At 38.2% G+C, this 24,867-nt stretch overlaps 1 protein-coding gene across 2 annotated transcripts in view; it reads right to left on the minus strand.

Moving 5' to 3' along the window:
• The window catches only part of STK32B (serine/threonine kinase 32B), a 173,548-nt gene that overhangs the window by 47,120 nt on the left and 101,561 nt on the right, over positions 1-24,867 (minus strand). For both annotated transcript variants that reach the window (XM_050338591.1, XM_050338592.1), the window contains exon 5: positions 9,377-9,414. In XM_050338591.1, coding sequence (XP_050194548.1) covers positions 9,377-9,414 — 38 coding nt within the window. The remainder of the gene's footprint in view (positions 1-9,376; positions 9,415-24,867) is intronic.

Below are 24,867 nucleotides of genomic sequence, written 5' to 3' on the forward strand. Positions count from 1 at the left end.
CAGTGTTGAACTGGTTTTGCTGATCACCCCTGAATCTTTTCCTGCCATGAACAAACTTGAGAAATGGGCCCATGAAAACCTCACGAAGTTCAGCACATCTAAGTACAAAGTGCCTCACCTGGGCCAGGGCAATCTCAGACGTGAGTATTGGGAGATGAACTCATTGAGAACTGCCCTGCAGAGGAGGACGTGAGGGTTCTCAGGAATGAAAAGCTGGACATGAGCCAACAGTGTGGGCTCACAGTCCAGAAAGCCAGTTGTATCCTGGTCTGCATCAGGAGCAGCATGGCCAGCAGGCTGAGGTGATTCTCTGCCTTTTCTCTGCCCTCGTGAGACCCCACCTGGAGTCATGTCTCCAGATCTGGGGTCCTCAGCACAAGAAAGAAGTGAACCAGTTGGAGAGGTCCAGAGGAGGCCACGAAGATGATCTGAGGGCTGGAACACCACTCCTACGCAGACAGGCTGAGAGAGGTTGGGCTGGGAGAAAATAAGTCTCCAGGGAGACCTTATAGCAGCCTTCCAGTGCCTTAAAGAGATTTATAAAAAGGAAGAAGAGGGACTTTTTACTTGCAGATAGTGATAGGACAAGGTGAAATGGTTTTAAAATGGTTTGAAAGAGGGCAGGTTTAGATTAGATGCTAGGAAAAAATTCTTTATCAGAGGGTGGTAAAGCACTGGAACAGGTTGCCCATAAAGGCTGTGGATGCTCCATCCCTGGCAGTGTTCAAGGCCAGGTTGGATGGGGCTCTGAACAACCTGGTCTAGTGGAAGGTGTTCCTGCCCGTGGCAGGGGGATTGGAATGAGGTGATCTCTGAGGTCCTTCCAACCTTAACCATTCTAATATTCTATGATTCCATCTGTTTTCTCAGAGCAGTAAGTAACATGCAGAAGCAGTATGTGAAGCTGTGTGAAATTTCTCTCTCCTTATCTCCAGCTACAGCCACCTCTCAAAACGTCAGGTGCTCGTGACGCTGTCTACTGTCTCATCCACTACAGGTTACCATCAGCCCATTTTTTTCTGAGTCTCCTCAGGGCAAAGAGGAAGATGAGTAGAAAAATGATATTTTTATCATACAATAACTATAAAATTAGATCTACAGTAGCAGAACAGTGTGTATGTAACAGGAGCAGCTCCCAAATGATCATTCATTTGACAGCAGGTTGAAAGATGAACGATAAGTGACAGAAGTCAGCCTGGGGATGTGCTGCCTGACCAGCCAGACTGCTGATTTAAACTGAACTCATCAGACTGGATGGCCTCAACCTGCTGTCATTACTTTTTCCCTTGGGGTAGCTTATGATAAGTGTAGATTAAATTTATCCACCACAGTGAGGCAGTAGTTATTAGTCCTGTCTTGCCATAGACAGGTAAACTGAATATAAACCTGGCTTGAAAAAAATAAATTAAAATTAAAAATAGACTTTTAATTTGATGAGTCTTCTGTTAGGCTTTGCATCTCTGTTGTAGGACTAGTGTCATATTGTTGAGTGATGTAGATATTATGCACTTTGTGATTACATCAGGCAGTGCCATTATGGAGGATAGAGTACAGGGAAAGACACTCCCTTTCCCAGCTTAGCATTGCACTCGGATCAGGATTAACATATCATGTGTTGAACTAGACTCTGGAGTGACAAACTCATGTGTTTGTTTTTTTTTTAATCAAGTCTCAACCTCATTCAATCCACAGAATGGATAAGGGTTTGGCCATGATGCTGTTATTAAGCAAGAGAAGTTATTATGTTTGCTGCCAAAGATGAAAAGACTGTAACAAATGACTGATGCTGGATTTTACAGTGATGCCTGATGAAGGAAGAGCCATCTCAACAAGATATTATGCTGCTCCAACAGTCTAACCTAGATCCTGTTCAAAGTCCACAGGAGATGTATCTGCCAACCTGTGATGACTCTGCAGCTACACATGTGTGAGCTGGAATTCTCAGAGGACCCTAGTTCGGCCAGATCTGAGCTGGTTTTGAAGGGAAAAAGGAAGAAAGCACTTGCCTGCTGCTAAACTTAAAGATATTTCTTCAAATGGGAGATGCAGTAGAAGTTTTCAATGAAATGGTTTGCATGCTTTCTGTACTTTTCTCAAGAAACCTGCTTCGATTTTATTCACACATTCTTCCTAAGACACCCAGCTTGGGAAGGCATCTACAGGGCAGACAAAAACTGTTAGCAGATGAAAACCATCTCTTTATAAGGGACAGGAGATGTTAAGCTGTCATAACATGAATTAGCTTTCACAGCCCAGCCTGACATCACAATTCCAAGATGGTATTCCTACTTCCTGGTGGCTGAAGTGTAGCATATTTGCAGTTCATTTCTGCCATCATAAAACACTATGGAAGAAGCCTTCTTGAAAATGATACCTGAAGATACCTGAACCACATACAGCCTCCTCATGGCAGCAGTTTAAAGCAATTCTGTGTACACTGTAGAATGAAATGTTACAAGGATCTCTGGAGATTAATACTTTCTCTTTTTTTGACAGATAAATAAAAGTTCTGTCACTTAAATGACAGCACTGTAACTGATGCTCCCTATTAGCCTGCCAGCATGACTGCCCATTGCAAAACATCTATTGCATAACATCCATTCAGACTGATTCAGATAGTTGATTTGCAATCAAAATTGCCTTTCCTGCAGTGCATTGTTTTCTCTCCCTTTTATTAGTGTCTTTTCCATTTAACAAAACCCAAATAGCACGTGTAAATTGTTGTATACACTGGTTGATTTTTTTTTGCATTAAAAATGCCTTTCTGCAAGCTAAGGGATGGATTGGAAAGCATAGCTTCTGTGCATCCTGCTGCCAATACAGGAGCAACAGGCAGCTCCTCTACATGTAGTAGGGCACCGTGGAGCCATGTCTATACTGCTGGAAAAACTCCACCTTTGCTCTTTGCCTCCACAGGGCCACTCCATGGGCCACTGACTTGTCTGCAGGCAGCCTTTTCCTGTTGCTGAAAGGGCTGCTAATTGGCTCTGGAGGGAAAGGAAGGTGCTGTAAGGCAGGTGAATGGCTGTGCTGCTGCAGGGACTGCACACAGTGCCTGGAGGGAGCTGGGGGCACGGAGAGGGGCTGTGTCTGGGATAGGGCCAGAGCAGGGGGTGAATCCCCTGTGCCTGTCGGCAGTGGAAGAGGGCTGGAGGGTGTTGAGGCAGAGCTCTGAAGGTTTTCAAGTCTTCTAAGCTCAAGGATTTGTTTGGTGTTTTTTTTTTGTTTTGTTTTGGGTTTTTTTGTTTGTTTGTTTATTTATTTGTTTGTTTGTGGGGTGTGGGTTTTGGCTTTTTTTGGCTTTTTAAAATGTTTTTCATTCCTGGCGAGAATATTTCAAGAAACAGTTAGACTCCAATTCTCTGTAGGAGTCTCTCATATCAGCCTCTAAGACCTGTTATTACTGCAACTGTTACACATAGGAAAAGGAAAAGTTGCTATTGCTGCTGCAAATATTCTGGGACACCAGATATTTCATACCATTTCTAAAATTTCTGTTCATGGGCACTTTTTTCCATCTGAGCTTCGCACCTTGTTGCTTGAGCTCCCTTTCTGGCTATGATTGTGTACGACTAAATGTCAAAACCAAGTCCATACCCTGGTACAATATTGAACTAAACAGAATGTCAGTGCCACTTGGATTTAGCTCTTACGAGCTGTGCAGCAGAGCAGTACACAATAGATTCAGCAGCACCTAACTAAATTCAGGTATTCCAGGGAAAGAACTCATTGCTTTATCCCTGGAGCTGTGTGACTTCATATGATAATAAGATGATAGTAGAGGGAAGGGGAAGCAAATGTGAATGACCACATTGCTTTGGCTCTCTGAGAGTGCCTTTGTCAAATCACCTCCCAGTGCAAATTTCACATACACCCACACATACACTGGAAGCAGAAAGTATCTTAGTGGAACTTGTTTCCAAAAATTACATTCCTCCAGTCAGCTTCCACTAAGGCTTTACCAGGGTAAGTTAATACCTACAGCACAGTGTGCAACCTTGGACAGCTTTATGCCATGTGACTTTTATGCCTCGCTTTCCCACGTGGTCTGAAATCACAGTATCTGAGGTAAACAGCAAATTATCTTTGTTTGGACTATTATTTAATTTTTGAGCAAATCATAATGACAATTAGAACAAGTTTTGGAAGGTGGCTGGGGCTGGCTGACTAACATTTAGCAGAGGAAAATCTGCATGATTTCAAACCTCACTGAATTTCTCCGAGTCTGAAACCAAAGGGGTGAATGTGAGGGCAGAGAGAAGAAATATTATGTTGGAGTTAATGTCACCAACTCAGCATGCATTAGAGCTGATCGGAAATCTCAGCACAGTAACATTTTGGAACAAATTCAAGTCTGATTTGCCCTCAGAAGGTCAAATTGCCCTATGAACAATTTGAAAAGCATCTCTGAGTTCACCTCTACTATGTATGAGAGCATAAGCTCACACCCACCTGAACTTGGCAAAAGTTTCAGATATATTTTCAAAGTCTGGATAGCTTCAGGTGGATGAATTATGCTGGAAACATTCATCTTGCTAATCAATATCAGAGGATTAAATGGGATACAGTGCCTGAAAATTATCTATGGGTAGGATAAGGACCAGCCCTAGTGCAGACACACCAAATACATCTTTAGTGGAGATGTCTCCTAGATATCAGTATACAGTAATAATGTTGCCAGTTTTGGTATTCAAAAATTAATATTGGGGCTCAAATTTATGGGTGGGGTTTTTTTCATACCATTTTAGCTTTTAAGGCCAAGATTGCTTACTGGCTACATCTTTTGATTTTGCTGTTAGTTTTCAAATGAGAACTGAGAAGAAATCAATGAAATAGAGTTTTAAGGAAAAATACTATGTTCACAAAATAATTTATAATAAGTTATGAATGCCAGATTCAATTAGCCTTGCTCACTCATAAGGAAATTATTTTACTGAATAAACTTATCACTATCAGATGCAAAAATCCAGTCTACAAAAATCCCAAAACCTAATAAAATGTAAATAGTCCTGTTAAGTCTAAGAGTGAAATATTAGATCTGTGATTTCAATATGGAGAGCCATCAGGAAGCAGTTTCAAGACTAGAAGTAGTAATCATTCCATGAATTAGCAGGTATCGCCTTCAAACTTAACAAACACACAGTGAGTCTTCACATAATCTGTTTTTAAGCTAAGAACCCTTACACAGGATGTTAAGGAAGCTAAAACTTCTCTTAACTCAAGGAAACACCAGAAAATATCTTGGAAATGTTATTAAATGTTTGGAAAACATAACCAGCTCAGGAAATGCCTTAGTCACAAAAAGCTGGAAGCTGGGTGAGTACCTGGGGAAAGTACCACAAAAACTAGTCTCTTTTTATATCCTGCGTATTTGTAACACTATCCATGGCAAAAGAGGGGCAAAACTTCTCCCTGATAAGGAGACATTAGAAAGGCTGAGGCTCTTCTGCTGACAGGAGAGTGTGGAAGGAGTTTTTGAATATCTTGAATATCATGATTCTAACTTATTATTCATCGAATACTGCAGTTCAAGAAGGGAAACTTTTTTCTTTTTTTTTTTTTTTTTCAAGAAGAACATTTCAAAGCACACTAAAGAAAACACTTTCCCTTCATGAAGGACAGTAAACTTCTACAATTTGCTGGTCCAGGAGCTTGTAGAGGTCAATATCAGCCACAGCTTCAAAGCAGCACTAAAGAAACTCATTAACGAAGATTCATCCCCATTCTAAAGGGAATATACAGAGATGCTCTAATATCCTACTACAAAAATTGTGGGTAATAAGAAACACTGACAGCCAAGTGGCAAAAGACATGTTCCATGAATAGTACCTCCTATTGCCACCAGTTGTGACAAAATGCTGGCCAAGGTCTTGGATCTGACCCAGCAGGGAGTTCTTCCTCAGTAAAGCAAGTAGGGATCTTGCTGCATCTTATGAAACTATGTCCTGGAAAATTGACTGAGAGGAAATCAAACCCTTGCAGATTTCCTGTAAACAGATTGTTTTAACCATGTGGTCTCTCTGTACAATGCAAAGCCTGAATGAAAAAGTAGACCCTTGCAATTTCTGCAGAACAAGCAGAAATTTTAATCTCAGTCGTGCTACCACGTAGCTATAGAAATAATGTTATCATCTCTGAAAAAAGTCAATGTACTAATCCGTTTGCCACTGCTTGTTTTTCTGCATTTAGGAAATATACATCTCCTTAGGCATCATAGCTAAGAGATCATGAAAAGTTTTAAAGACATATTTAATTTCTTTGATATTTCAGAAAAAAATACTACATGGACCAGGCTTATGAGATTCCAGTTCTAAATGCTGTCATTTCAGTTATACTGTTCTAAACCATTAAAATGAAAGGAATAGTAGAGGAAGCAGAATACCGTCATTAGGAGAATTATGTCATGCTTTTCTCTGTACAATACAGTAGCAGTAGCTCTACTGAAACACTAGGTAGTTCATTCAGCTGTCACTGGAATAGTTCTGTTTCAGATGTACGTTAGCAGAACAGGATATTACTACTAAATTTAAAGATTAGTGTTAGTCATAAGAGGAAGAGCTTTCTGGGAAAGGAAATGTAACAGAGGAGCTTTATGGACAGCACTCATTTCCTTAGAGAGGTCTGATTCTGGTTCAGAGAGTGAACACTGAAACCGTCCCTATTTCCTCTCCTCATTGGTGTGATAGGGAATCTTTCCAGGAGACCATGCAATCATGCTCTGGCAGAGGCTGAACACTTTTTTAAAGCAGCTGATTATCCCATTCTCATGTAGCATTATGCTATTCATTACCATCAACCATTTATTTCCACTGATGCATCACAGCCTGGGCTCAACAATGTTGAGATATGGCTTTGCTGAAAAGTATATGGGAACATTCAGACTTTCTCTGCCAGAATGACTTTGAATACGTTGTATATGTTTTTGTGTTTGACTTTTTTTGTATTTATAAATTAGATTGGTCATTTTTAAGGGTTAAGAAGAATCACCTGTTTTCACTACTTCTGTATTCCTGAGGTATGTTCTCTAAGCCATACAGATAAATTGTAATGAAACTAGTTTCAATGAGCATAAATATCTGTAATATATATTCTTGGTATATGTTATGAAAGTCAGTCAATTTGACTGCTCGAAGGCAATGTGAATGGCGTAAACTACATTTTGACTGCAGCCAGACTAGGTTTCTTCAGCGAGGCCAAAGAAATCTAACTCACTGAGACAAAGTCTCAGTCAGAAATGTTGTGCATATCCAATTCCATGATATTTTGTGTAAACATAATTTGTTTAATGTACTGTAAGAAAGACCTAGGGCTAAAGTCAAGTGTATAGGAAACTGTTGTGCTGTTTTAGAAGCCAAGGACTAAAATAAAGTTTCTTCCTGTGCCCCTGGTTAGACTCATATTAGGTGAATTTGTTATGCTTCCTCTGCAGTTTAACATATTTGTGGTACATATATTCAGCATATTTTTCCATTAAGTGAAATCTGATGATTTTGTAAAAATGATGTTATTATGTTGCAGCTTAATCAGAGCTTTTAGGGACTTCAAGGATAGCATTCTCCTTGCAAAATGTACATCTGTAAGGTGCATATCCATATCTTAACTCAAAACTTCTAGGTCTTAGTCAACAAAGAGAAATAAATTTTGGTGTATAGTAAGGACATCCAAAATAAATCAGATGATCTAAAACATCTCCATGTGTTTCAGTTGTCTGTAAAGTAAGCCTGTGGTAATGTACACGGTACACACACTTGTCCTACTGATGTCGCCTAATTTAGCGAGTTGAAGTATGTGGGTAGACTCTTTCCAGGTTCAGAGAATTGCTTCTCCCAAACACAAAACAGATCTTTTAACCTGTTCAAATCCATGAGCTGATCAGTTCTGCTGGCCAAGATCCATCTGCAGGGCTGTAGAAGCATGTGGTTTCACCGCTTGTCTGCAGGTGTGCTACGAGGGAGCAGCATTCTGCTACTTTGAGGAAAAGGGACCATCCATCCCAAAATTTCCAAGCTGCCTACAGATAATTTTGTTGCTGAATGGTTTATAATCACAAAAACCACTTTCATTTTGCAGCACAGTGCTCACACTGGTGTAGGATCTTCTCTGTGATACTTGAGTCTTAGGAAAGTCCTCACAAGAGGCTGATTTTGTTCAGTAATTGACCTTGGTGAGGGGTAAGGAGAGACAGTGACAGTACTTCAAAGGCTGTCAATCAGAGATTAACATACTCATACTCATTTTGTGTTGCTGTTGACATCTTTAATTCACCCAGGACTTAAAGACAAGGCGTTTCTATTTCATGCTTATTTCCTGATATTAGTGTCTAGGGAACGTTAACACTTATGGGTCTCAAACATTAAATTCCTGAAGTTCTAGATGTTTTAAAACTTTAATATTACTTAGCTTCCATGTTGCCAGGGGAAAAACTTCACCCTTGCACAATGTTACCTCTTTAACCAACTTTAAATTGTATTCTCAATAGATTTTGAAACATAACACTATTGTTGGCATAATTTCAGGATTATATTTTCGCAGAGGTTATCTGCTTTCAATCAGTTTCTGAAGTGAACAGCGCACAGGACTTTCCCACAGTTGCAAACAAACATCGCCTTTTTCCATTTAGTCTTTTTCCTCTATGTATTTCTGTTCTAACTGATAAAAGGTTAATGTCCTTTTTACCTGTATTTTCTCATTTTTCCATATCAACAGTTGCATGAAGGTACATTAGGTTTTATCTAAATACTTCTTAGAGAGTGTATGTGTAAAATTAAAGGAATTAGCTGGTTTTTTTTTTCAAACCATGTCTTTTATGTTTGAGAAAATGTAATTTGCATTAAAGTTCAAACTGTTGATGTTGTCTAGGTCTTTTTTAATGCTGTTTAAGCCAGAACTACATGTAAAGACATTAAAAATTTGTAGAATTAGAGACAAATTTCCAAAATACATATCTTAAATTTAGAAAGTAATTTTGAATGCCTACACAGGAAATAATCTGCCATGTGAAATTTCTTACCTCTTCAGAAGTTCTAGAAGAGCAAATAAAGTACTTGCTACAGTTCTACTGGTAGGCACCTAAAAAGGGATTATGATTGTGCACAGAAATCCCATTAATAAAATATTAACTTCTTTTTATCAAGTGTCCCTGCTGATCTCAATTCATATTATATTCCTTTGTTTTCAGACCTTGAAGTTTCAGATCCACACATTTCTTTTGCAGTAGGAGGGAAAATTACAAAATCCACAAGGTGGTCTGAGTGACTTTGCAGAGAAAGTCCAGGTTTAGGTAGGAGTTCAACATCTCAGGCTGATTTACAAAGCAGGTGCCGCTGAGATCTCAAGAATTAGAGATTCTGAGAGAGAGCAGTCAATACTCACTTACCGTGTTCATCCAATAGTATGTTGTCAGGTTTGATGTCCCTGGAAAATAAGGAAAGGAATGCATTACATTTCATACCCAAAGGAAACCTGCAATTTTAAAGTTTTCCCCATTTGGGTATGAGGGCTAAGTCACTTAAATCATTACAAACCCAATGAAAACCATATCATACATAAAGGCAAACGATTTTTATCTACATCCTTATTTCCCTGAGAAAACATGCATACTAAAGAGGCTCTCTAGATTTCCATTTGTTGTGGTTTTGTTTTCATATGGTTAGCATTGACATGGGTTTGGTGTTCAAGATTATGTGTGATTTATTCTTTATAACAGTGGGAAAATGAGATGGAAGATTTGCATCTAGGAGGTGCCTGATTGCTTCAGGGACTCCACGTTTGACAGAAATCATTTAATTGGAAACACTGATGGTTTACCCTGTCTGCCAGATGCTGCTAATCTGTGATGCTTGCATGTATGGTCATTCACGCACTGCTGAGTCCTGTGAGCTATCTTGTGCTAATTGAGTATGTCTATCAGCTCTCCTTTTAGTCCCTGAATCCCCACTTGGCTGTCTGTACCAGCAGGTACTATGCTATCAGGGAAAAGGTGAGGGGTAAGGGAAGATAAAGATTATGGTGAGCTGAAGCATCAGCTCAAGAATGTGCTTCTTGGTACTAGAGAGGCCCTAGAGACTTTCACTTTCAGGATCATTTTCCATTGGCTTAAGTTTATGCTGCTGTCAGGAGGGATGGAGACAACTTTTCCTCACCATTTTTAGGCATTCCCACTCTCTCTCTCTGGGTCCAGCATTATAGCCAATGGAGTTGACCTGTTCTGGGTGAAATTCATCTCTTCGCTTTGCCAGCTGGATCGATCCCTGGTTGGGTTCACCCTGGGGCTTGGTGAGTGTGATGTGGCAGTGTTGTGTGGCACTGCCTTGTCCCTGGCAGCTTGCACTTCATGCAGTTTTGAAGCTGTGTTCTTGGTATGGCACTGACAGAGTGGCAGAGGCATCAGTCCACCTTGGGCAAAACTTTTGCCCCTTGGGCTGAATTTTCCCCTTATCTCAAAAGACAAGGCACCATAAGCTGTCAAAGTAAGCTGTTGAATAAGTCTGCAAATGACACTCCAAACATTCCCACCTGTTTAATTTCTTTCAGACAAGAAATAACTCGATGGCTTGATTATTCCAATTTAACCATTTCCTGGGAAACTTTTTTCCCAATGTGCCCATAAATGGAATAAAGAAAAAAGGAAAAAGTTGTAAAAAGAAAATGTGTTACACCAGAATATCTGTGTTTGGGCTTTTTTAAAAATTTTAATTACAGAAGGACTTCTCAAGTAAACATTATACAGGAATAAGATAGAAATAGCAATTATAATATATATATATATATTGCTTGCATGATATGAGCTTAGTCATCACCAAAACTCTACATCTTTATTGACAGAAGAAAGAAGCTTACACCTTCCTTAGCATTCTGGATTCCACACTTTCTAGCCCTTCTTGAGAATCATATGAAATTATTAAGTATGCTAAGATTGTGGTTATAAGTCGTGTAGCAGCAGCTGGGGAAACATAGGATAAATAAGAAATTTGCTTGAATAATTCTCTAGACATTCAGAAATAATGTAGGGTGCATATGTGTCCCTATAAGGAAAAGGATTTCACTAGGAATTACCATCTGGAATGGAAATTTTAAATTATCCCAATATTTCAGTGGGAAATACTGTTTATTTCTTTTGCACAACTTACAGGCTACTTATAACTGTCTGATTCAGAGGCAGTTCTATTTATGTGTAATATGTAGGGAGGGAACATCTGTCCTAGAGCCTATTTCACCCAAACCTTCCAAACTCTGACTTGTGTCTTTCCTGTCCCCTGTAGTCACTTGGGATATCATTTATCATATCAAAACCTTTCCTTCCCTGATTTCATATGGGTCAAGCTGTGAGTTACAGGCAAACTGTAGGAATAAATATCTTTGTTTAAATTATAAAATTTATCTTTGGTTGAAGTATCATAGGAAATTCTACGTATTTTTATATCCACTGTTATATCTAACTTCTTAATTTTAAAAGAGCTAATGTTCAGATGGTATCAAATATATTTGCTAGTGACAAAATGATTTCTGGTTTTTGATAACTGTTTTCTGATAAGAGTTGGAATTGTGATTTCATGTTGAATAGTCTTTGTGGCTGATCCATGACTTGAAAATATAGCAATGACTTTCAGTGGAAGTAAACATGTCAAAGTTTTGACAGTTGAATTAAATATTTTAAACTTTGCCTTCACAAATTTTAACAAGCATAAATTGAGTGCACATTTCTCACATGGGTGAAAAGATTGGGGGTCATACACAAGTACAATAGGGCCTTTCTGTGCCTTCCTAAAATCAGTGATACATTCAACATCACTGCAAACTGTTTTTCCACTTAAAGAAAATTAAAATGTGGAATTATACAATCACTAGTACTTCACTGAGAATAAAACTGATCAAAAGGAAAAATTCAGCTTTATAAGCTACTGCCATCTGTGTAACAATACAGCATGCAGGGATTGCTCATTACAAGACTGTGCCTTTTCTATCTCTTTTTTTAAGAGGAGTTCAAACAATTTGAATATCTGCTATGGTATTGCATCATTAAATAGACCATACATTTTAATAGCCACCAGAAAAGACATTGACAAATCCACTTGACAACTGTATGTATCATCAAATATATTCTTCATGCAGTTTGCATCTGTAATGCTCAGAAAGTTTGAGTGGTAAAATTAGATCTGTGCTTATCTTTCCGTGACTAATTCATGCAGTGGCTGATACTTGATACAGATGTGCACAGATCATAAAGCTTTTCCTACCTAAGGGATGTTCCCCACTGTGGGCACTGTCGGCTTTGCTCATTTTGCTCAGAGGCAGGACTGTAGCTGGGGGCAGATACCACGGGGTGTATCGCCTTGCACACAGCAGCCCAACCCCTCAGTCCCTGGGGCAACCTGATAGACTCATAACCATGCCTCAGATCTCAAAACAGGCTATTTTTAACTGCTTTTGCAGCAAGTAAAAGTCATGGGCTAACTTGAGAGGAGGTAAACAAGTTTCTTAAGTAAGATGTTGCTGTTCTGTGGTGACATGCCTGGAGATGTGCATGATGCACAGATCCACACTGCAGGTGAGAAAGAGAAACACAAGGTCAAGAGTGTGCCTTCCAGCAGCACTGTTGTGTCCTTGTCCCCAGTTTACAGCATGCACTAAAAGCTCTGTTCTCCAGAGGTAGCTTGTTGAAAGCTCCAAAGACTTCAGAGGAACAAGGGCACTGCTCTGCCCTTGCACTGACAGCTGCCAGATAGGTACAGGGCAGGGATGGTTCAACATGGACGAGGGAAGATATAGCTGGTATGGGTGCATTGCAAGTTACTGGGTATATTCAAAACTGAGGGCTTCTGGTATCTGTTATATTTAGTTCCTCAAAATAAATACAAAAATTCATTTAAATAGCAAAAACACTGTTTATGTAGAAAGGTGGATTTAAAAGATAAAAATTCTTTAGTTAAGCAATTTAAATTCAAATGTATTACGTAAGTGAAATTCTGTTTTGATTACACATCAAGTTTTCTGAAGAAAATTTCCCCTTAGTAAGCATGTTCAAAAAACAGGGTGTGAAATTCAGCACCTTAATTTCAGGGTTTTCCTGTTATGCATATCCCTAGCTAAGAGAACAAATTTAAATACTTCTTTAATAATCCAAATACCTTGAACCAGCTCATAAGAGGAAATTAAGGACTTTTGCAAGGAGCAAATATCTAGGCTGAGTGGGCATCCCATGCTTGAAGATACTCTCTCTGCATGGAGTAAAACCATGTGTTTGACTCCACTCACATTCACTGCATATGCCAGTCAGAATGTCCTCCCCAAAAGTCTCACAGTGATAATGAAGGACATATGTTGAAGAATCTGTAGTTTTAGTTCCCTCTTCCATCAATGTTTCTTTCCAGTTTTACTAAGTAAAAGCAGATTTCTAAATCAAGAAGTGGAGAGGTCATGCAATTGTCATTCTTGTCGGTTTTCAAGACCTGACTGGACAAACCTCAGGCAACCTGGTGTAATTTGAAGGCTGACCCTGCTTTGGGGTGAACATTAGACTAGAGGCCTCTGGAGGTCCCTTCTACCCCAAATTAGTCCGAGTTTATGAAAAATAAAGTGTCCAAGTTCAAAACCTCTCATGCTTATTCCCCCCACCTTCCCCCCGCTTTTGCCTACAAGGAAGTTCATGAAAGATTGAAGAGACCCATAAGAGACATATGTGGAGTTTAGTGAGTCTTTGATATGGTCCATAGCAGTTAGAGCTATTCAGATCTTCCACCTTAAGTTAAATTCTGTCATGGGGTTTTAATGAGGTTAAAATTGAAATACCCTGCAGTGCAGCACTGGAGAGGTGTAACACAATATTTATTAGCTATGTAAGTGGTAAAAGAATGAGGATTATGTCACCTGAAGAAGACTGAGAAATCTCCGTAGGAATGAGCAACTTTAGGTGATTATATTGCCACTGTCAGATAAAATGACAGAAATTATATATATACATCAGAAGGGAAGACTGAATTGCTTATATGGATTAGTGGTCATACATAATCTTTCCAAGGTCACACTGTTGTGTCCCTTATGTAGGTCAATTAGTTATAGAAAAGAAGGTTGAAATATATGTGATGATACCATTCATTCTAAAGTTTGAAATTCAGAACAATCTCCAAAAATGTTAGCTGTGTACTACTATCAACTAGCAATCAGAACATTGTAACTTTTTGTCTCTATTTTTATCGACTGGACTTGAAACATCCATCTATAAATGAAAGGAGTATGGCTGGTGAAGTCAACCATGAATTGCCCAGTTTTCTCAAGGAAAAGAATTAATGGCTGGTTCATTGGTTACCACTTCACACTGATACCAAATAATTCTAAGAAGGTTATAGAAAAATATTGGGGAAAAAAAGATGTTATGCTCTAATTTAAAACAAAGGTAGGTCCTTCAGGTTCCATGATTTCTTAGCATCTGAAAGAAAACAGTCAAAAAAGAAAAGATCTGGGGAAGGCTAAACAAAAAATTTCCTTGTCATTAAAGAACAAATAGATTAGGTTGCTTAGTTAACAGAAGAGATCTGTAAGATGCCATATGACAAATAATATCTAGATTGTCAGTAAAACTTTTCTGTTTGCTTTTGGAACATGAATGTGGATTCAGATTCCATAAAACTGAAGTGAACAAATCAGTGTTTGAATTATGCAACTGAGAACTAAACTCAAGTTCATTACTACAAGTCATAACTCCATAAAAATGCTTCAGAGGCCTAACCAAAGATTTAGCCATTGATGTGAATAACGGAATGACCAGCTAGAGTTCCTCCAGCAAAGATTAATCTAATTGATTTAGGAAAGCACTTCTAAGGCAAGTACAGGCACTGTCTTCCCTTCACCTTTTTGAAACACATCCATAACACCAAACATAAGATCTGTGCTTTTCCTTAAACCTGTGAGAACTGAAAAACTATCACTGTCTACCTGTTTTTTCTTCATTTGTATTTTGAAGAAAACATAAACACCACAGGCTTAGTTTCTGCCATGTTTATACTCATTTTATCAAAAGATTTCAAGTGTTTCTAACACAGGGACAGGTTTTCTTTGCCAGTTCAAACAGCTTTTTAATATTATCAGAGGAAATATTTCAGCTATAACAATTCTGTATGGGTCTGAATTCACAGCCCTTTATCTGATGTCAGCAAAAATCCAAAGTATATTATTTCAACTTTATGTCTGACAGATTTCAGTCTTTGCCTTGATGGCTCAGATCAGGATATAATGTATTATCAGATTTCCATTCTCTTGAGCTTCTAAAATCCCGCAGTCATTTCTATCAGCATTTCAGCTGATGGCAGTTTTACCAGCATGACTTATAATGGAATATTTCCACTTTTTAATGATTATTGGTTTTCTCAGAACGAGGACCATTGAGGCTTGTTCATTAACCAAAGGCAAATTAAAGAGAAAATTCAGTTCTGAAATGAAATGAAGTCTTAGATTTTTAAAGCAGCTCTTGCCTGCCTGTATTTGAGTAGAAAGAAGACATGTACTCACTTCAGTTCAAAGGACAGAATCTAGCATATGAAGAAGAGGTGTGAGTTGCAACAAGGGAGTTCAGACCTCATATAAAGGAAAACTTTTACTGTGGGGACAGACAACCAGAGGAACAGGCTGCCCAGAGGGGTTGTTTGGTCACCATCCCTGGAGTTTTTCAAGACGTGACTAAATATATGCCCGGGAAGCCTGGTCTGGTGTCATATCTGATCATGCTTCAAGGAGAAGGTTGGACTGGATACCTCCTGAGGTTCCTTCCAGCCTGAATTTTTCCTGTGATGGTTTATATTTAGACAAGTTCTGCAGGGAGCAAAGAGGGCTTTCTCCACCCTTCAGATAATGAGCAGCAACCGAGTAGCTTCTTATAAACACCACTGAGCACTGCAGCCCACAGCCAATCTACTCCAGGGGCAGTGGTGATGCCTAGAGCAATAAAACTCCAGGGTCACAAGATATGCTTGTCTCAGTCTGGATGACATGAGCTCATATTTACATGTGTATCACTGGAAATTCATTGGCTGACAGTTAAGGCAGCCTATGTCCTTGCAGAATGCTAAGGGTTTTATTTTCTCAAAGACAATTTCAAAACATCCAACAGAGAAATTAGATTTGATGGATTTTGCATTCTCGTAAGGATGCAAAACAAGCAAGATTCAGACAAAGGCCCTTGATGTCAGTGGAAGGATTACTCAGGCTTCAGTAAACACTGTTTAAACTCTAATAAAGGTTTCCTCATACACTTTTTAGTACTGACAATCTAACTGTATGCTGTGTAGGATAAACCTTGAAATATTCAGTTTAAAGATTTTTTTTTAATTATTCAGTTAATTTCTTACGTTAGTATTTTTTTTCGTTATGTAGAAATAGGGGAGAAAAAATTGTGTTATGATCACAGAAAGTCACATTAACTAGTTTTTAAACTACAGTGACCTTCATGATCCTCTTTGCTTTCTCTTGTCAAGTTACTCCCAACAGTCATGACTGAAAGAAATGATTGGTTTTATTACTGGATACAGAGAATGCTATATGAAGACTAGGAGCCTGCATTGACTATTAGGTGCAAATGCTAAAGTCTGGAAGACAGTTGCTACCATTAAAAAATACCCAAAGACTTCTGCATAGCAACGTGAGGTCATGCAGGGATAATTCCAATAACCTCAGTCTACTGAGTAGCTGATTCTCTCAAATATTAAATTATTCTCAGTTCTTTGCTCAAACCCCATTTATATACAAAATTATACATCTGACCAGGTTTTATTTTTTATTAGGTTTTTTTTTTAGGTTTAGTTAGTCACACCAGTGTTTCACATCCAATAACTAACATATACCTGAGATAGAACAACAAACTAATCCAACTTGAGTAGTTCTGGATAATTTTCATTAAGATTAATATTAGGTGTATAACAGTTCTTAACAGCCATAAAAATGGCAATGAGTTGGAAATATAAGCTTCAGCTATGGATTATTCAAGTTCACATAAGAAATCACTGTATCAGAGCCCTGAAGCGAACCATATAATATATTATAAAGTGGTTTTGCTGGTTATGGAAAGAAATGTGAACAAATTTTGATTTTCACAGATAGGGCCCTTATTTCCTTCCTATTTGATATTACATTCACAAATAATACATATGTCCAAGGCATGCAGTTCATAAAGAAAGTGAATGCATACATAGTGAGATTTTCATTAGGTGAATTTGTTAAAGCTTTGCATAAAGGAAAAGTCAATATATATTGGCCACTGTACAGCCAAGACATTAATTTTGTCAGAGGTGTTTTGCTTCTATAAGGGCAGCACAGAAATGAGGTATCCTCCAGAGCTGAACTGTACAGAGTACCTACCAAGAGGGTTTGCTCAAGAAATATCCTTAGTGAAGTTTGATTCATTCTTTCTTCCTTTATCAACATCTTATCACTCATTTATCTTTTTAGGTTTTTGTTCCTGACGGATATCCTTCCTAGTTTCAAGAACTGCTCAGTGGTATTAATAAAAGATCATAGTAATATCCTCAGAGTTCTTTAGTGTTATCTACTGTTAGATTAACGAGAATGTGACATATGACATATGACACCCAACAGAACAACTAGTTCAGAAATAGGCTTTCACAATTTATGTTGTCTGACTAGAACAGGAATGATGAAATTAATGTCTGTTAATAAAAGCCAGTGGCTATAGGTGTGGACAGCAAATGTAGTGATTGAGATGACAAAAAAATTAAAGTACTGGTCCTGATCTTTACATATTTAAGCTTGGACTAATTCACTCAAAAACAGAGAAAACTTACACAGGTAATTGGTTGTTACATGGCTTTTGCTGATCTGTTTATGGGAATAAATAAAAAGAAATGCTCCTTTGATGATCATAATCATCAACTTCCAGTAGATTTTTTTTCATATATGTACGTGGATAGATAGTTATCAGATGTCTTAGAAAAATTAACTCTCCCCTTTAAGACATTTTAAGACTAACAAATGTTATGACTTGAAAGGTAATCTGATTTGGTTACAGTGTTTTAATAACTTTACAACATTTTAATTAGATGTTCAACTCTCACAGTACTCGTTAAGGCAACTTCTAAATCTAGAAAGCAGTAGAATTCTACACAACTCTGTGTGAAAAAAATGAGTAAAGGTTTTAGGATCTGAAAATCACTCCATAAAACTGAAACACCTTTGACAGGATTCTATACATGCCATCTCAAATAATACATTTATCACCAATCTGAAAGAAGTAATTTTGTTATTAAGCAACCTGTGATGCATTATTCATGAACCAGACACACTTAGTAAGTCAGTAGGCCTTGGGAAAAAAAATCTTTTTATTGTGCCTTTGTATTTAAAATCTTATGCTTGAAATCTGTTGGTTTTCTCTGCAATTCCTATTCCCTGAGCTTTATGAAGGAAAAAAAAAAATTCCAAAACTATTTCCAGCTATTTATCTGGTAGTATGCATTCATATGATCCTAATCAGAATCCTATCATCCAGCCTATTATCATGCTTCTGAGACTTTTCTTTCTATGTGGTAACAAGACAATTTGCTAGTCTATATGGAAGATATAGCTGCTGTAATAATTATGAAAAGAGCTCTCAGTAATAAAGGCCTCTGAAGACCCTACTTCTTCCTATGTATCTTTAAATAGTGTCTGGACACCTGGCTCAAGGCTTGGGACTGTAGTGCCAAGATATGTAGAAACAAGTTACTGTGATGCTGAGTAGCAGGTGCCTGGGGTTCCTTTCTAGTTTAATCTTATTTTTCACCAGGTGTCCGTGACAACGTTGGAATTTCTTAGCACTTGTACTAGTCAATTTTACATAGCTCTGAAAATAAAGCTATCAAAGAAGGCACCAAAACATGTTTATTTACAAATGCCTTAACTGGAACAATCTTGCTGTTATCCAATTTTATCTCCATTTGGAAGTGCACAACTATGAAAAGATCTTCAATTCTCTACTTGTAGCAATAGGTGGCAGTAATGATATCTACATTTGTCTGGATGCCCAGTGGGCTTTGGAAACACTATATTTGTCAGTTTTAGCTTGGATAAATAGCCGTAGTAGATACTGTTATCCCAAGTTGAAGAAAATGACCTTTTTAAAATACCTATACCTAATCTTTCACATTTCTGGGTATATATAGACAGATAATACTCTTCTTTGGCTAGGTTCATCTCCTGGATTTGCATAGACACTAAATTAAAATAAAAATATTAAACACAGATGATTTAATTATATTGTTCTTCTTGAAGATCCAAAATTAATTTACCATCAATAGTTATATCCTGGAATAGCAAGAAGAATAGTCAAAGATTCTTAAATGTTCTAAAACCTAGAAAGATTGCTCAAATGAGAATGTGAACCTGTACTTTGTCTCCTCTGTGCTGCTTGTATAATGTCTCAGAGATTAAAATTGGAAAATACACCTGTAGCCTTGTAAACTGAGCTTTTACATAATAAAGCCCAGGCTGTGTTATCCAGGATTTGTCTTCCAGACACAATGGTTCATTTTCAAGGAAACATTTACCAGCACAAACAACTTGAGGGCAATGCAATGGTTAGTTTTCATTTTGCCTGAAGGATTCAAAGCGATGACAAATGTGACACTTCCTTTGCTAGAACTGTTTTCTGGAGTTAATGCTGGACGTGAGCACAGCCCTCAAACATTCACGTAGCTCTGAGGGGAACCTTGAACAGTCAACACTGCAATGATGATGTCAAAATATCACCACATTTTAAATAAAAATCTTTTTCAGCCAAATGCTTCTTCAGATCACATGGAAGAGTCATGCAGAATCCCCACATAGCAGTAATTTGTCAATAATTTCACAGCTGATGACTCTAATCTTCTGTGTTGTAGAGTCAAGAGACCTTCTGTGTGTATAAGTGTCGCATACTATGTGTGAATCAGCTTTCAAGAACAGGTGACACCTCTGATAACCATGGGAAGTGCACAACTCATTAGGTGCTAACTGGAGTGTGGCATTTGGAAAGAATTATCTGGTCCAGCAGGAAGGCATATACATTGCAATGGGGATGCTTCCTTCCATGATACCATGTAGAGAGCTTTGGACTAGGAATAAGGGGAGAAAGTATTCAGTGTGTACTCTGCCAGCAATTGCAAGACTGTCAGTCTCCTTACAGTAAAAGGCAGGCGTACGCCCTCTTCCAATTTTCACAGGCAGAAATCCATGTGTGAAACTAGATGAGAGAAGAAATTCACTACATTTGACCTCTGCCTAAAGACAAATCAAGAAAGCATTGTTACTGCTAAGCACATTTGGCTTTATCGGTTGTAAAAAGCTAGCATTTAAGTGTGGTGTTTTGTAATGTCTGAAATTCATACAACTGCTTTGTTTCAGATGTATCACATCTCCAAGAGTTCACTCAGCTTATTAGACAAATTCAAAAAGAAAATACACAGAATTCCAAACACACAGGTGTGCTTGTCAGCCACTGTTTGTACTGTGTAATTACTGTATAATATCCCTAAAATTTACCTTAAATCCTCTACCAACTTCTCTACCTAAAAGTCCATGTGCTGCCTGTAAGAACAGCAGTATAAACAATAATATTATCACATTATTTAACAGCTATTTCCTCCATCCATACCAGAGTGCAACTAATTACAGCCAACATGGCTGGTAACTAAAGTACAGTTCAGCACAGTGGACTTCACGAGCAGGCTAAGGAAGGTGACAAGCCACAAGAAGGGCTGCAAGACCAGCAAGCAGGAAACAACCATGCCAGGCTGTGTAGTTTAGTCCAATCTGAAACCCCAAATGTAGCATAAATTTTGGATTTGCCAACATCCTCACCACTGCCATCACCTGTATTTGTGGCTCAGTTTCTCAAACTGACCACCTCACATCCCTTAATATACACAATCAGGACATACAACCAAGAGGAGGTTGAATATACTCCACTGTCAAGTGAGCTTTGGTATTCTGTATATGCTTCCCCCTCTGGGTTATGTTATATATTTAAGTATGTAAAGGTTAGCTGCAGTAGATCAGGATAGGAGGTGTAGAATTTATGCTTGAAAAGAAAATTATATTTGGTAAACGATTAAAAAACTGATCTGCCACTACATGAAATGTCAGTATCATGTCCCATGACACTTTTGTACATTGAGCTTCACCTATCTTTGTAAGGACTGCAATAAATTACTTGTAATAATAACTTTGAATACTTTTAAGAAGGAACGTTTACAAACAAACTCACCAAGCAATAAATATGGGTATTACTGCAGATTGCTGTTTAGGATAGATGAGACATGACAGGCTAAATTTGACTGAAATCACAACTCCTATTTCAGTACAGTACCCTTTTAAGAAGTCTCCCTATTCTAAGAGATGTCAGCAACATATTGCTTGTTGCTTGAAATCAAACAGCCAAATATTCCAACTCCTCTTCATGAATCTGGATAAGGAACTGTATATTGACAATATTGTTTGAGCCCACAGAGAGTGGTGCCAACACCCTGATTAAGATTACTAGGCAAGAATATAGTAGGGTGAAGGTGTGTTTAAACTAGACTGTGCAGAGAAACTGCTATGACTGTAACTGTTTGCACTGAAGTGACAACAAGGATTATTCTTGTTATTTATTGAAGTGAAAATAGAGAAGGGATTCTGCTCTCAGGTTAAGACACTTGGATTAGATTCTACTGTGAATCAGGCATCTATATATACACTTATAGTCAATGGATGCATAAACAACACTGTCAGCAGAGTGTAAAAGCCATTCAGATGACTGCCTATTTTAGGTGAACTGAATAACTGTATAGATTCTGTGAGCTGTGTTGACTATGTATCCACTTGTTTGGACAGACAACCAAAAAAATAAAGACTCCTGCATTTAGATCTTGGTGAACAGTGGACTAAACTTTTAAAAACATAAGAAAAATTTTACACTCTGTGTGGAATTATGAAAGCAACTGGGGATGTTCTCAAGGCAAATTATTGCAAGGTGTTATCACAGAGGCACAGGCAGGTGTTTAAGCCTCTGGCAGGAGTCACGCTTCTGGCGCTCATTGTCTTCTTTGACGTCATCTCACACCATGAACAACGCAATCCTTCATACATGATTAATTGTGCTGTAGTTAAAACACCTTGCACGCTCAAGAATTTTTTCAGTTGCTGCCATCAAATAAAACATCCTCCTCATTTGCAGCAGGAAAGCCTCTGAGGCTCTGTATTGTCTTTTATCTGTGTGGGGTTTAGACAGAGATGTCTGCGGAAGGAGCCCAGGGGTTCCTTGCTTCCCTACAGACAGGTGGCCTTCTCAAGCTCAGCAATTTGTGGCATCCAGGGAACCTGGAACTGCCACACAGAGCTGGTTTTGCACAGGTGGAGCCACATTTTATCTCAAGGAGATAACATTCTGTCTGATGTGAGGAAACTGGTGACCAAGTGTTTCATAGGAGGAAACACTGAGCCCCTTAACTGAAAAGGTCTGATACATATGTTCAAAAATCTAGACATTTCAGGCTTAATAATTCCATTTCTCAGCTTTAGATCTTATAAGCTATTCCTTTTTGGCACTTTATCTTCTAAAAGCAAATATTAAACAATAATGATAGGATAAAGGACTGTTTGCTGGAAATGTACTTCTTTAAATATATGCTCACAATTCTTAGTTTCAGCTGTAGAGGTACTCTGGGACTCAGGGAAATAAACTGGTACTTTAATTAGTGTTAACTCTATTTACATATGTAAGTACATGTGTTTGCATTGGGGTGCATCTGTAGAGTGTTTCTGTGACTGAGGAGATTTGCAGAAGAGAGTTGAAGGAGCAGCACTGGGGGAAAATTCTGCAGCATCTCAAATTAAGAGGCATGCTGTGCCTCTCTGTAGGTTTTAAAGATGGAATTCTAGATAACTAATACACTTAATTAGCATAAAAGCTGAGAAATGCAGCATTGTGGCAATAAGTTTTCCACACAGCAATTCTTGCTAAGTGATTATATTAGTAATTGTTTCTGATTGCTAACAATATATCAATTATTGTTTATTGAATTGCATTCAAAATAGACCTCTGACACTCATTGAGTAGTCCTGTTGATCTGATTTTTTTAATGAGGACCATATCTTAATTATTGCAGCAACTTGAGAGAGCAACTTAGCAAATCTAAAACTGAATTTCCCCACATCATCACCTGTTCTAGGAATACACAGAGAGATTAATTTTTATGTCAGATTCATTTTTATCTGCAGAGTTCTGAGAGAAGTTTTTTCACAACTGGTGAATAAAGCTGTTTGACCACTACTATGATGAAGAAAGACATACTCAAAACCACTCAGCCTTCAGTAAACCTTACCCCTCTGACCTGGAATTCATATACTGCCATCAACACCCTATTTCCTCTGTTACTGTGCCCCCATGTTCACTTTCTCTCGTCACTCCTGATTTATTTTGGCTTTTAGGCTTTGGATTTTGACCCTTTCCAGAGTAGTCTTCTCTTGCCCACATCTTATCCCACACTCTGCACTCCCATGTCTCTTCTTCAGCTCTCCTAGTCCCCCTGTGGACATCCCTACCACACTTTATGTGGGTAGATGATGGCCGTCATCTTTTCGGTACATTCAAATCCATCTATCTTACCACCAGTTTCTCTTTTTACTGTGGCTGACTCTCCAAAGAACAGCTGCTCAGCTGACTGAAAAATAAAACCATGTTCACCGAAGGTCCAAACTGTGAACTCATGGGCCATACATTTAAAGCTCAGTGTAAGACTACCCAACCAGTTTGTTTTTCTGACATTATTAAAAAATTCATACCTTCTGTACTATTATTTTTCTTGTAGTGTTTTTTTATCACTCATTAAATCTTTTAGTATTCCAGTTCTGTTGGGCATCATTTGATGCTGAATGGTCAAAACTACAGAGAAAGATGAGTTGTTTTTTAATAAAAACTAATTCAATTTAAGGGCTGAATAAAGCCAGAGGAAAAATGTGGTTCAAACCTCAAAATGATTACAATATGAACTAAACCTGATAGCAGAATAAAGACAGATCTGAATATAGAAAGAAGTCCCACAGCTTTATGATAAAAAACTTTTATTTACCATCTAACATACCTGTGTCCATAATTAAACTCCCAAACTTAAAAAAACCAAAGTGTGAAATGCACACTAAGAATATCACTGAAATAAACCATGAGACTATAACATGATTAGACACAAAATAGTTACTCACTGAGAAAGGCAAACAAACAAACAAAAGCTCCAGCTTTGTACTGGGTTTTTATTAGATTAGAAAGGAACTCCTCTGCATTCAGAAGAGTACCAAAGTTTCATGTTTATAACAAGATGAAAAGATAAATGTCTGAAATGTCTGAATAAAAACTGGTAGTCACTGAAGAGCGGTTATTCCTCATTCTTGTTAGTCAGATTGTAGAGATGATTTTGATCATCACTGTAAAGAATTACCAAATTCACCAGAACCCAATTTAATAAATTCATTGAACTTGTAATTGGTTCACTGAATGTGTACTGCCTACCAAGTGCTGTTCCCACCTTGCAAGGCCCCAGTTTGGCATCATATTTTAGGGTCTTCCCCTGCTGACAGCAGTTCTGCATGTGCAAGAGCACCATAACTGCTGAATTGCAGCCTTGCCTTGTCTCCTCTGCTGCAGGAAAGTGCAATTATCCTCCCTGGGTCAGTAGGAAATTCCCCCACACTAAATGCAAGCTGTGCACTCACATGTGGGGAGAAGCAGAGGCTCATCAGTAGGACTGTCTGTCATACATCAAAGCTTTGAGCTGCTGTGCTTTCTCCTCTGCAAAACCCATCCAAGGGAATTGGGATAGGATTTTACAGAAAATATAAGAATGTTTGAAAATAACCTTGAGCGAGTGCCCTGAG

Source organism: Myiozetetes cayanensis, unplaced genomic scaffold (genome assembly GCF_022539395.1).
Source record: "Myiozetetes cayanensis isolate MyiCay16 unplaced genomic scaffold, myiCay2020 scf7, whole genome shotgun sequence".
Classification (NCBI taxonomy): Eukaryota; Metazoa; Chordata; class Aves; order Passeriformes; family Tyrannidae; genus Myiozetetes; species Myiozetetes cayanensis.